Source organism: Bombus pyrosoma, linkage group LG10 (assembly GCF_014825855.1).
Source record: "Bombus pyrosoma isolate SC7728 linkage group LG10, ASM1482585v1, whole genome shotgun sequence".
Lineage (NCBI taxonomy): Eukaryota > Metazoa > Arthropoda > Insecta > Hymenoptera > Apidae > Bombus > Bombus pyrosoma.
The window spans coordinates 8809040-8821835 of NC_057779.1; the positions used below are offsets into that span (position 1 = coordinate 8809040).

General features: G+C 29.2%; 1 protein-coding gene across 12 annotated transcripts; it reads right to left on the bottom strand.

The window, feature by feature from the left end:
* Positions 1 to 210: 210 nt before the first annotated feature.
* On the bottom strand, positions 211 to 12796 carry LOC122572008 (2-oxoglutarate dehydrogenase, mitochondrial). Of its 12 annotated transcripts, none has more exons than XM_043736458.1 (17): positions 12709 to 12796; positions 10351 to 10602; positions 10050 to 10259; positions 7296 to 7398; positions 6750 to 6815; positions 5450 to 5705; positions 5130 to 5364; positions 4866 to 5045; positions 4603 to 4783; positions 4243 to 4523; positions 3947 to 4175; positions 3584 to 3862; positions 3316 to 3494; positions 2802 to 3236; positions 2558 to 2712; positions 2055 to 2186; positions 211 to 1903 (listed from the first exon to the last, which is right to left on the bottom strand). In XM_043736458.1, the coding sequence occupies exons 2-17, from the start codon at positions 10594 to 10596 to the stop codon at positions 1804 to 1806; spliced, it is 3267 nt and encodes a 1088-aa protein (XP_043592393.1). In that variant the 5' UTR covers positions 10597 to 10602; positions 12709 to 12796; the 3' UTR covers positions 211 to 1803. The 12 variants fall into 12 exon arrangements, with proteins under 12 accessions (XP_043592393.1, XP_043592391.1, XP_043592390.1 ...); XM_043736456.1 differs by lacking the exon at positions 12709 to 12796 and adding an exon at positions 10907 to 10930; XM_043736455.1 differs by lacking the exon at positions 12709 to 12796 and adding an exon at positions 10865 to 10930.

Here is a 12796-nt window from a genome sequence, read left to right on the forward strand (position 1 = left end):
AAAACACGTCAAATCTTTCCTTAAATCACATTCTGATAAAAAATTATGCAATTAAATAAACATTCAGTGTGAATTATGTATGACAAAATGACGATTTTGTTATGTCCTTCTTTCAGTCTTTAATAACGTTAAATAATAGTTAGTATTACATTGACGAGAAAAAAGTACTAGATTTTATTAAAAGGGGGAAGGTTGTTTAAAAATACCTGATAATGGCTGATATAATTTAATTTCATAAGATGCTACAATATTTACCACGATATATCTACATATTTGTACTAACGTAAGTAAACTTCAATTTATTCTTATTAGTAACTTTGACCTGTTAAACTTTAATATCAGAGCATACATGTATATATCGTCGTTATTATGCATGTAATAACAAGAAATGATGAGTGGAATAACCGTACCGCAGTTTATATTGGACCACATTGCATCTATCGTATTCTAGCGGATTACAAAATATCGTGTACTATTGTTACGTATAACTCAAATTTAATACAATACTTCCCAATCAGTGACATGATACAATAGATATTCCATTCATAAAACCCATTCTTCAAATGATTCATATGTAGAATATAAATACTGTGCCTTCACAGACTATGGAGCAACCAACGTATATCATTGGCTAAGATAAAATAATAATAAAATAATTTTCTTTAAATATTCCAACTAGCATTAGCAAATTGTCTTCTATTCCCATTCTTTTAGAGAGGGAGAAGTCTTTGAAACTTTTTGAAGAGCAACATTACGACTCGATCTCGTAAACGTTTTTTCTTTTCTATTAAGTTCACATAATCTACATTTTCACAATACATTACGTAATCGAGTCTAATGCTACAACATATCCCTTTATATATTTCTACCAACCTACCAATTATTTAATTCTTTATAAAAATAAAGCAACGATAAAGAATTAAATCAATTGGCTGTCTTTCGCTACGGCATAAATAAATGAATAAAAAAATTGCCGTAAATAAACATTATCAAACTCCGAAAAGTTTCATTTAAGTCTCCACAGTCGTGACAATCGATATATTTACACTCTGCGTAAACTGTTGTATAAATTAAAAATAATACTTTTTTCTTAATCTTACCCGTTTCATAAAGTTATGTATTAACAAACGAATAAAATACAAACGTCAACGCACGAATATTTTCGATTATTGTAACGACAGTTTTCAAGATTTAGACAATGAGTAAGTCATGTTAGGAGTTTCTTGCTAATGTAATTTTTGTTCTTGTGATATATTTACATAATAAAATAAAATGTTCCTGCTGACTCAATCATACACCGGGCTCAACACTCAAAACTCACATACTAGCATAAATATGTCACCTATTAAAAAGAAAAAATATACAGAATCGCATTCAAGCATTAAATAAGAATGAAATGCATATATTTACATGGATTACTCATTGCGTATATGTTTGTTTGTATTAGATTAAATTTCTCGCGAAGTTCATATTTTAATCAATTATTCTTTTAATGAAACGAAAGAAATGTTTCAAAATGTATTAATTTTTACGATTGGACCACAATATCGTAAAATAAGAATCAAATAAAAAGAAAGTCGATGACTTGAATCTAAATAAAAAGTTTTTAACTTTAAGGTTTATCACTATCAAGAAAGTATTCGTGCGTACGTTAATTCATCTAAATAAATCAGTAATGAAGAAACTATTTCAAATTATGTTAATCTCCGCTTAGGATGTATATAGAGCAGGGCAAAGGGAATATAACAAATATAATAAGAGAAAATAAATAAAATGTGTTCTACATAGTGCTACGAAGGATAATTAAACGTCGAAGGAGTCATCAAGTAATTGTTTTAGTTCTTTGAGATGCTGCATTTTGCTTCCTGTTGCGGGTGAAGCACCTGTTGGGCGACCAGCATACCTGAAACAAAAATTTAGATTTACGGATCAAAGTTAATCATAAAATATACATTTATATACTTCTACAGCTATACCTTATCATATATTCACATTAAAGTATGATAAATAAAGCTATAATAAATATCCTATTCAAATACTATAACCAACATTACCTTAACGTTCTCTGTTTGGGTTTATTAGATTCTATTGACGGCGACTCGGACACATTCGTTGGTTTAGTTGATGAGAACCAACCACTAAACAACCCTCCGCTACCCCTACTGTCGTATGACGTATTTCCGCTGCTGTAACATGGCCCAATTTTTTCCTTTGCTTAGCAAGCACGCGTACAAGACAAATTATTGATAAATTTTGTGCTTAAGTATATTGCTTATTTGTGATATATTTACGCACATCAAAATTTTATAAATTACATCGAAAACGAAACTGTGACAAAGTAAAAAATTTGGGCCACGTGTGAACAGCTAAATATATGACAAACAGCCAAAATATCCTAATTTTATAATTTATGTTACAAGTATCAATTAGATGATTTTGCAACACAAATTCATTATAATGAAAACACGAGCAATTTATACGTATTTTTGTAAGCTAAAATTATACATATATATTGCAAAAGGCAGATCTTAATATTTGTTTGAATTTCGATACTCACAATACAGAACGAGCTCCATTCAAAGCTGTATGAAATCTAGGTTGAACGTATGTCCATGCGCCCTGATTTTTGTGTTCTTCTTGAGCCCATACTATTTTTGCATTAGCATATTTATCGGCTTCGTCCCTAACTAAATCGTATGGGAAAGGTGAAATCTACAAAAACAAAAGAATACAAGTAAATTTAATTAATAGAATGAAAATAAACAAAAAGGTTTTCGAATTTGATAGCAACTAATATTTACCTGTTCGATTCTCACAATAGCGACTTTATCGTCCAATTTCTTCTCCGCGCGTGCTTTCTTTAAATCGTAATAAACTTTACCAGAACAGAAAATTACCCTTTTAACATTACTGGGATTTTGAGAAGCTACACCTTCTTCTGGTATCACTCTAAGAAATTCTGTATTTTCCAACATCAAATCGAAACTAGACTTGGCTTCTGGATGACGAAGCAATGATTTTGGTGTCATTAAAATCAAAGGTTTCCTAAATGGCAATGCAATCTGTCTTCTTAGAATATGGAAATAATTTGCTGGTGTACTGCAATTGGCTACAATCCAATTGCTATCGTGTAACTGACGCACAGCGAATTCTTCGCTATCAGGAGGGAAATAATCTGGGTCATCAGCAGACATTTGTAGGAAACGTTCCAAGCGGGCACTGGAATGTTCAGGTCCCTAGAACAGGTGGACAATCATGTAGATAATTATATACTGTCATATAACAAATTTTTTAAACACATATTTAAGAACTTACCATTCCCTCAAGCCCGTGAGGTTGTAACATTACAAGACCAGATTGACGTACCCATTTAGCTTGACCACTGCTGATAAATTGATCAATTATGCACTGTGCTGTGTTATTGAAATCACCAAATTGTGCTTCCCAGCACACTAGTGCATTAGGATTGGTCATAGAATAACCTAATTCAAATCCTAAAAGTTTAACAAGAAAAAAATATTTTTATTCGTAATATCATTAAAACATATATATAAAGCCAATTTAAGTAATATCATAACATTACCAAGTACACCAAACTCTGATAAAGAACTATTGCATACAGTATATGGAGCTTGATCTGGGTAAAGATAACACAGTGGTCTGTAAGTAGCTTTATCCACAGTTTGATGATGGAGAACATGATGTCTGTGTGAAAAAGTTCCTCTTTCTACATCTTGACCTGATAATCTAACATGAATACCCTCCTTAAGTAGAGAACCAAAGGCCATAGCTTCTCCAAGAGCCCAATCAACTGTTCGCGCTTCTATCATTTCCATACGAGATTTCAAAATACGTTCGATACCTGTATGTTTATATGTTTCAAATTAGTATATATTTAATATGAACTTTGCCTAATTAATTCATCCATAATTAGAAAGACATTTACCTTTATGAACCACAAATTCAGCTGCATTGGGTGGTGGTGAAGAGAATTTTTTTCCAATATGAATGAGTGTGTCTTCTTTAATACCGGTAGGAGATACTTTCAAAGGGTCTTTCCCTTCAAAGAAACCAGACCATGGAGAATCCAACCAATCTTTGTACTTAATATGTGTTTCTTGTCTAGCATTGACATATGCTTCTTCACAAATTTTCTCATATTTATCTTTAACATCCTGCAATATCATTACAAAAACATAGTCACACATACTCAAATAACTAAAATATTTCTTATTTCGGTACCTTAACTTCTTCAGGAGAAACGACACTATCATCAATAAGACTTTTGGCATATATGTCTAGAACTGGTGGAGTATTTCTAATTTTGCGATACATCAAAGGCTGTGTAAACATAGGTTCGTCAATCTCATTGTGACCATTTCGTCTATATGATACAATATCAATAACAACATCTTTATGGAAAGTTGCTCTCCATTCTGCAGCAACTTTACAAACATGCATTACTGCCTCAGGATCATCCGAATTTACATGGAAAATGGGTGCATTCACTACTCTTGCAACATCTTTCATAAAACCATTAATGATTAGAGTAACCTTAGAACACAAAAAGATTATCCTTTATGTGTATGATAAGATACTTACCAGTACAATACGGAGAGGATCGTGAATGTCTTGGATCTGTAGTAAATCCAATTTGATTATTCACCACAATATGAATAGTACCATGAGTTGTATAATCTGGCAAGTCTGATAAGTGCATTGTTTCAAAAACAATACCCTGCCCACAGAATGCAGCATCACCATGCAGAAGAATAGACATGACCTGTTAATATCAGTTTAATCATGAAGCTTCCAGAGGAGTAATAAAATTTTGTTATCAATGTAAATTACTCCGTATAGTGTACCTTTTTGCCTTCGCCATCACCGCGATAAAATTGTTCTGCACGAGTCTTTCCTTGTACTATTGGATCGACAGCTTCTAAATGAGATGGATTCGCCACAACAGCTAAACGAATGTTTTTGTTTGTTACTCGATTCAAACGCTCAATGTATGTTCCCAAATGATATTTAACATCACCAGAACCCTAAATTTATTAAGAATTAGTAAAGCATATACATATAAATGACAAGATCAAATTTCGTATTGTAATATCATACAACACACTTACATCGTCAGCTGCTTCTAGAGCCGCAAATTGAGTGAATATTTGACTCAAGGGCTTGCGACAAACGTTAGCAAGGACATTTAAACGGCCACGATGAGGCATACCCATGACAATGGATTCAACTCCTAACTCAGTTGATTTATCAATTACCTGCTTCATAGCAGGAATCAGAATTTCACATCCTTCCAATCCAAATCTCTTCTCAGATGACCACTTACGTGCAAGGAATGCTTCAAATCTACAGTGAGAATACAAAATATAACAATAAACATTTTATTGTTGGTGTAAATGTAAAAATGTTTACATTTTGATATTTTATATACCCAGTTGCGCGAGTTAATCTAGCCAAAATAAGTCTTCTTTCATCATTCGTCATTTCCATAATACCAGGAGTCTCCATTTTTTGTCGAATCCAATTGCATTGTTCCAAAGAATTGATAAACATGAATTCAACACCGATGTGGCCACAGTAAGCAGCTTCTAATCTTTTTAAAATTTCACGAAGAGGCAATGATTTTTCTTTGCCCCCAATAAAAGTGGTGGATGGCAACTTGAAAATACGATCCATGTCGGATTCCTCTGTAGAAATTGAACAATAAAATATTTGCTTATTTTAAAAAAACATGAACATAAAAGGCAAACACAACGCCACGCCACGCAATTCTATTTATAATAGAATTTATATAGGATAATTAATTCCAAATATATCTAAAAAGACATCTCTTTTGTTATAACTACTTATTATATATAGTACGCACTTCTTTTTATTAAAATATAATGTATATATTTTTGTAACTGATACTGAAAATGTAAACTATTTATAAAGCGAAAAAAAAAGAACTTTATATGGCATGAAACTCAAATGCAGTGTTTTCTATATTTGCATTATAAATATATGCAAATAGTTCTTTTAATATCATATGTGAATATATGTATACAAAATGTTTGTCACATGATATATACATGCATCATTTCTTTAAAAAAAAAAAACAAATAGTTAAGATTATAACAAACCTTCTCCACAATATTTGTAAGGAGAGAAATAAATGGAAAACTGAAAAAAGTATTCAAATACAAAGCTGTAAAACTCAATGAAGCGTTATTAATAAAAGCAATCACCAAAAATACTAAAATGATAACAATACAATAATATGACAAAATTTTTACACATTGGCCACACAATTTATAAAATAAAATAAGATATAGAAAAGTGTAGAAATTTGAAAAATGATATTAAAACATATAGATTATATAAAAATCATTTAATAAATAGGAACTTGAGGAAGAAGTATTTGCAAAAAGTATGCTCTAAAAAAATACTTATACATACATCTTTTATAACATCGTACATAGTGGTAATAATATTATTTATTATCCTATACTTCCTCCAATTTTTCCAAAAAAAAAAAAAATATTCAAAAATTATTCCTGGCACAAATACCTTTACAGCAAAATATAGCAATCTTTAGATCAATGTTCATACAAAGGACCCAAGCACCTTTACAATTTACCTTTAATGCCAATTTTTATGTAATCCCATAGCGAACCATCGCATCCCAAAAATACTACTATTTTACAAAAGCTTTAGATTGAACTCTCCTTTTAATTATAATTCTTACATACTTTTCGTAAGTGCAGCTATTCTGTACTGCAGTTCCTGTGAGTAAGTAGTAGTACGTGCTCTGTTCCCTGTGGACATTATGCTCAAACTGAATAATTAAATTATTGAGCAAAACTTTTTTTATATGTATTACAATAAGATTTCGCCATTAAATATATCTATCTAAAAAGAATATTAATTTATTATATATATTATTTTATTGATTTTTACTGTAACTAACTTTGCAATATTGTATAGATTTAAGGTATCTTTCCTGTTTATTATGCTGTACTTTGTGTCCAGGAAGAAAATGAGATGAAATATGAATCATAATAATAAAAATGGTATTTCCAATAATAACAAGTATCTTATTGTGGTGAAATAAGTAAATTATTACACAAACATCTTCAAGTTAGGAGAATGTTAAAGAAATAATGAAGCAAAATATTGCTTACTTCAAGCAGTTAAATTTTGTATAGTCTTTTTAATACATAGTAATACCTCACATAAAGTGCACTCTGGACCTTCATTCCTTTGATTTATGCAGAAACACATTCATTTAGGCTTACCGAATGAGTAATGATTATAGAGCAACTCTTGTGGGTGTCTATCATCAAGATCAGCGCTGTTGATGCCAAGTGGATCCAATTTAGCGATATGATGGCCACGAATCTGTCAATTTAACGCCACATTCATACGAACCAAGTAGTTTTTAGTTCTTCAAACTTCTTAACTCATTACAAACATTAAAATAAATTACTGTGACTAATGTTCACTTAAATGTGTCTTAAAATATTGACTCACATGTTTTCAAGGAACAAAAGCAGAAAAATTATCTTTTAAAAACATTATATCACAGTAATTAAAAGCAAACATACCTATTGATAAAATAAATATTTGTTAATATTGATATGTTAACAGTTAAAGCATGTTATATACATGCTTTTTATAACTAAACCTAGTTTATGTATTTAGAACGAGAATATTTTATTATTTGTTATTTTATTATTTTTTAAAGATTAAATTAAGCAAACATAACTCAAAAATTCCTCCACAAAACAGAAACCAATGGTTGTAATATGGTATAGATAGTTAAATTAAATAATAACTTGTTCCAGAAACAAACATTCCAAATTATAATTGCAAACATATAAAAGCAAAGCTACTAACATCATCTGCAAGCATGCATAGCAATGATTTCCAATACATTTTCTTACCTTAGACAGTTTACTTGTGCATGATATTTGAAAATACGTCATAAATACTAATACACTTATCATAAGATAGCAACATAAGAACACTATTCACAGATTTTGTTTGACATATGTAACATACGATCGATACAAATTGCAAAATATAAACCGATAAACATCCCACTCTTCCTTAAGAGGGATAAGAACATTTTCAGTATCAGTAAAACTTATCATGGATCTACATTCACATAACACCTTCTCAATATATTCAATCCAACAACTTCTTTCTTGTATTTTACTAATATTTTATAAATTTCATGTATTTCATAATATTTTCTCTCTTGAAATACATACACATAAATTACTCCAATTATTTATGTATTTTACTCTTCTCCGAAAATATAAAGAACAAAAACGTTTAATTTTTTAAATTGTTGAAAATAAAAATTATGCTTATTATATCACATACAAGATATTATATTTAGAAGAAGAATGGTATGATAATGGTTAAGAAGGAGTTAATACATATGATAGAAACCATGATGTTTGTTTTTATGATGTGAAATATGACATATATTTGGTGAAGGTGTTTTAAAAAGCTCTGGTACTTTAAAAGTCACAATAATCACATAAATTTTGACAAAGATATAATCTAAAACCAGGATTGTAATATAGCATTTATAAACACACCTTTATTTTATACATATAAAAACTAAAGTAATACTTTAAGGAATTGGTTTGGGTAAAAGCCTTACCAAGCATATATTGTCGCAGAACCTGTTCAGGAGATCCCTTGCGGGCTGCATAATGTGTATGTATCAGGTCTGTTTGCATGATACCCAGTGGGTCCAGATCAGCAACTAAGTGACCTCGAGCCTATATGCCAATGAATAATTCCAAAAGGACCCCAATGTATATCAGTTTTTCTATTTTTTTAACTACCATACATTACTACATTATAGAAATACAATATTGCTATTAAAAGTGCGATCACCCCTTAACTATTCACTAATTATTGCTATAGAACATTAAAACTTTCAATTTAGACCTTTAAATTAACCCCTTTAAATTAACCTTTAATTCTAAACCCATATAAAAATATGCATTATAATTTTTTTAACGAAATCTGTAATATTTCTTAAAATTAAAACTACAGTAACCTTTCGATAAAATTTTAACTTCATTTGATATATTTGTATAATTATAATTTTACAAAATATAAAATAATATAAAAATATAACTTTAGTTTACGTAATTTAATTTACTTTCTGAAGATCAATTGCCTTTTAATATCATTTTATGCTTTTATTATTTCTCTATTGGTTTCCCTCTTTTTTAGATACGTATTAATAAGTTATAATTTAGAGCACATAATTTACATCACAAATCTAACACATAATTTTTGGGAAATATTTAATTGTAAAACATGCTAGAGGTGATAGATGCAATAAGCATCTAAGAAAATAAGGCTATTATGCAATAATTGAATATAATCTGACATTCTTAATCAGTGCTCGAAATATTTTTTCAATGATAGGACGCAATGATGGATTATTTCATGAAATACATGATAGCCCTTAATGAAATAGTTTCAGTATCAATTTCTTATGTCCTATATGTTTCATAAGTTTACCTTTTTTTTCCTTTTTATCAATTGCAGAACTAATATATCAACTAGATTAATGAACATAAATATGGTATTAAGAAGAAAAATAAAGATTAGGACATGTGGAAATTGAAACAAAACTCTTATTTGATGTCACATGCAATATGATAGTAGAAATTTCCCTTCAACATAAAACATACATACAATGTTTCTAGAACACATGCTATAATGTTTCAAGATCAAATAATGACTCAATTATAGTCAAAATATTAAGACACTTTTTCTAATAATCCAAAAGATAAGATAGAACATCTAAAAGCTTTAACATGAAGCCATAAAACATTATATAACTTCACTTAAATTGAATATCATATGTAAAATAAAAAATATAATTAAATTTTTTTAATGTATTTAATAATAATACACACATATAAAAAATTTGGTGCTTGGAAACATAATATTTTGTTGAAACATAGTTGTTGTTATCCCAGTTTTTTTAAATACATAATATAAAATTAACATACCTGATAAGAACGAATAATAGCTTGAACAGCCAGGTGATCATCAATGATCTTTTCATTAACAGGTATTTGGCTCAATTGTGTACCTCCACCAAGTGGTAATAATGCTCCTAATGGAACTTGGTTATGACTTGGAGCAAGAGAAGGAGGCGCCTGATATGCAAGACCTGGTGCAGCTCCAGCAGTACTACTGCGAAAAAATGAGTCCCAAGACTATAAAAAATAAAAGTAATAAAATTCATAAAAAATTACAGTTAATATTTACTTCAATAACAAGGATAGATTCCATGAATTTACTACTAACCACATGTACACTATGAGGATCTTGTAGCCATGCATTATACATTTCTTCTACATAAGTGCTGGAACTGCCATTAAGAAAAGGTTCTGTGGCTACCTTGCTATACTTTCTAATTGGTTCGATAACTATCACCTGTGTGGTCCTTGTCAGAGGATGGCTTCGAACCAACCATGATGCAAACCTTTCAGGCCTGCACATTCGTGGCGCTAAAGGGGCCAATGTACTAAATAGGGTCCTTGCCTTATACATTTTTACCTGCAACAAATATTAGTATCAATATATATGTTCACTACGTATCCAAAACTTATAAATCATATATTTATACATTATTTTATGGTATAACTAAACTATTTATATATAATGCATATGATTAAAACTATAAGTAAATAAATACGTTATTATCTTTGAAATTGTATTGTACAAAGATCTCTATCTGTAATTACTCCGAAAATTAATAGTTTTTATTTAAAATCACTAGTAAATCTTTAGTACTTTTATCAAATTTTAGCAACTTTACTTCATATAAAGATCGGAAAAGGTAGATAATTATCAGTAATACATTTTGCATTTAAAGGAAACAGCATATTTCCTTAAACAATCCTTTTGTTACAAAACCATAGGATATGTTTGTGCAATAAGAACAAATATGTCCTATTGCTTTGTAAAAAAATTTTGTAATGGAGTCTTTTGCAAGACTTTAATCTATTTATAAAAAAATATTTTTAAATTTCCCTTTAATTTTAATTGTAGATTTCAGTTGCACAACCATGTATGATGTGCCAACTTTAAAACTTAGCACATGATGAAATCAATAACTCTAAGTATATGTATACCACTTACAATTATGGAAGATACACATTTTTGAAAGTAATAATTAAGATATTGTTGTTGATAAATATTTCTTTGAAACAATATAAGTGATAATCTGCTGATATGGCATATCTAAATCTGTATGTCTACCCAAATTATATAGATTAGAAATGTACATACATACTTATATATTTTTCATGTATAAAATATATCTTCTTTTTATGCTCCTGAACATTAGCATGTTAGAGGTATACTTGAGAAATGGTAAATATAAAACATAAAATATACATGATATTTAACATTTCTATAGTTTAATAACATTAAAATAATTTTTGTGTAACAAATGTTAAGAAAATGTATAAAGATTTTGCATAAGCTGAAGCTAAGATATTAATATATATGGATATGAATTTAAGTATATTAACGATAAAACAGGGAACATACACGTATACGCATTATAATGCAGACTGGTCTGTACAAATGACATAGTCTATCATAATAAATGACTAATGTAAGACAGATAACTAGATAACTAGCTAGATAACTAGATGACAAGCTAACAAGAAAATCAAAACACATTAAGGAGATTCATAATAATCTCTTTATATTCAACTTTATTGACATGTTACAAGACATAAGTAGATATACACCATAAAACAAAAATATTAGGTTAGATTATAGGATTTATATTTAGGAGGATTATAATTTATAATATCAAAATTGAATGTGTCACTAACACTAATTACGGTATTATATTCTGTAACTCATATTGAAGTTAACAAAAACTATTCATATTAATTACGGTATACACACGATAACGAATTATCTATTATTACAACATCAGTAATCGGTGTGTATATCAATACGTACTTACAATTACTTCATACAGTAGTCTTAGTAAAAAATAAATAGCAAAGGATTATTAAAATATATTTCTAGATTTTAGAACAGTTATGCAGATAAGAAGCTGTCCTTTGGCAATTAAACAATGTCAGAAACATATGACATTTGTCCGAAAAACGTGGTCAAGCGTCAATTTTTTGGCATACCGATAGGGATTAGCAAGAACAAATGAATCTAAGAATCTTATTAAAAGTGAAACTACGAAAAGAAGTGCAGAATTTACGATAGATTTCTAAATACCTATTGCAATTACACAATTACATTTATATCTATATATATGAAAGATAATATTTTTCATTTGAACACAATCATATTGTAGGTTATTTAATTCAATCATTAAAAATATTTTATTGTTGATAGGTTATATGAAAATGTAAAATAAATGTTAAAAGTTATTACGGATCTTTTCTAAAAAAAAAATATGAAAGAAATAACTATATCTCTTAAGTCAGGTGACTATTTTCGTCTGGTGCAATAATTTTACGTAATCAAAGGTGTCATGAAACAAGATTTCAAGAAAGAATAATATTTATTATTAGAACCGATGTTCTTTGTAAAGCGATCAACAATTCTTCGTAGAAATCATAATTATTTTTCGTTAATATCATAATTAAAAATCAAACATAAATGAGATACAAATCTACGTACCTGATGTTAATGCAACAACGATGACAGGCCATCCACCATTTGCAACTCAGGATTAGACCGAACTACGTCTTCTTAAAGTACAACATAT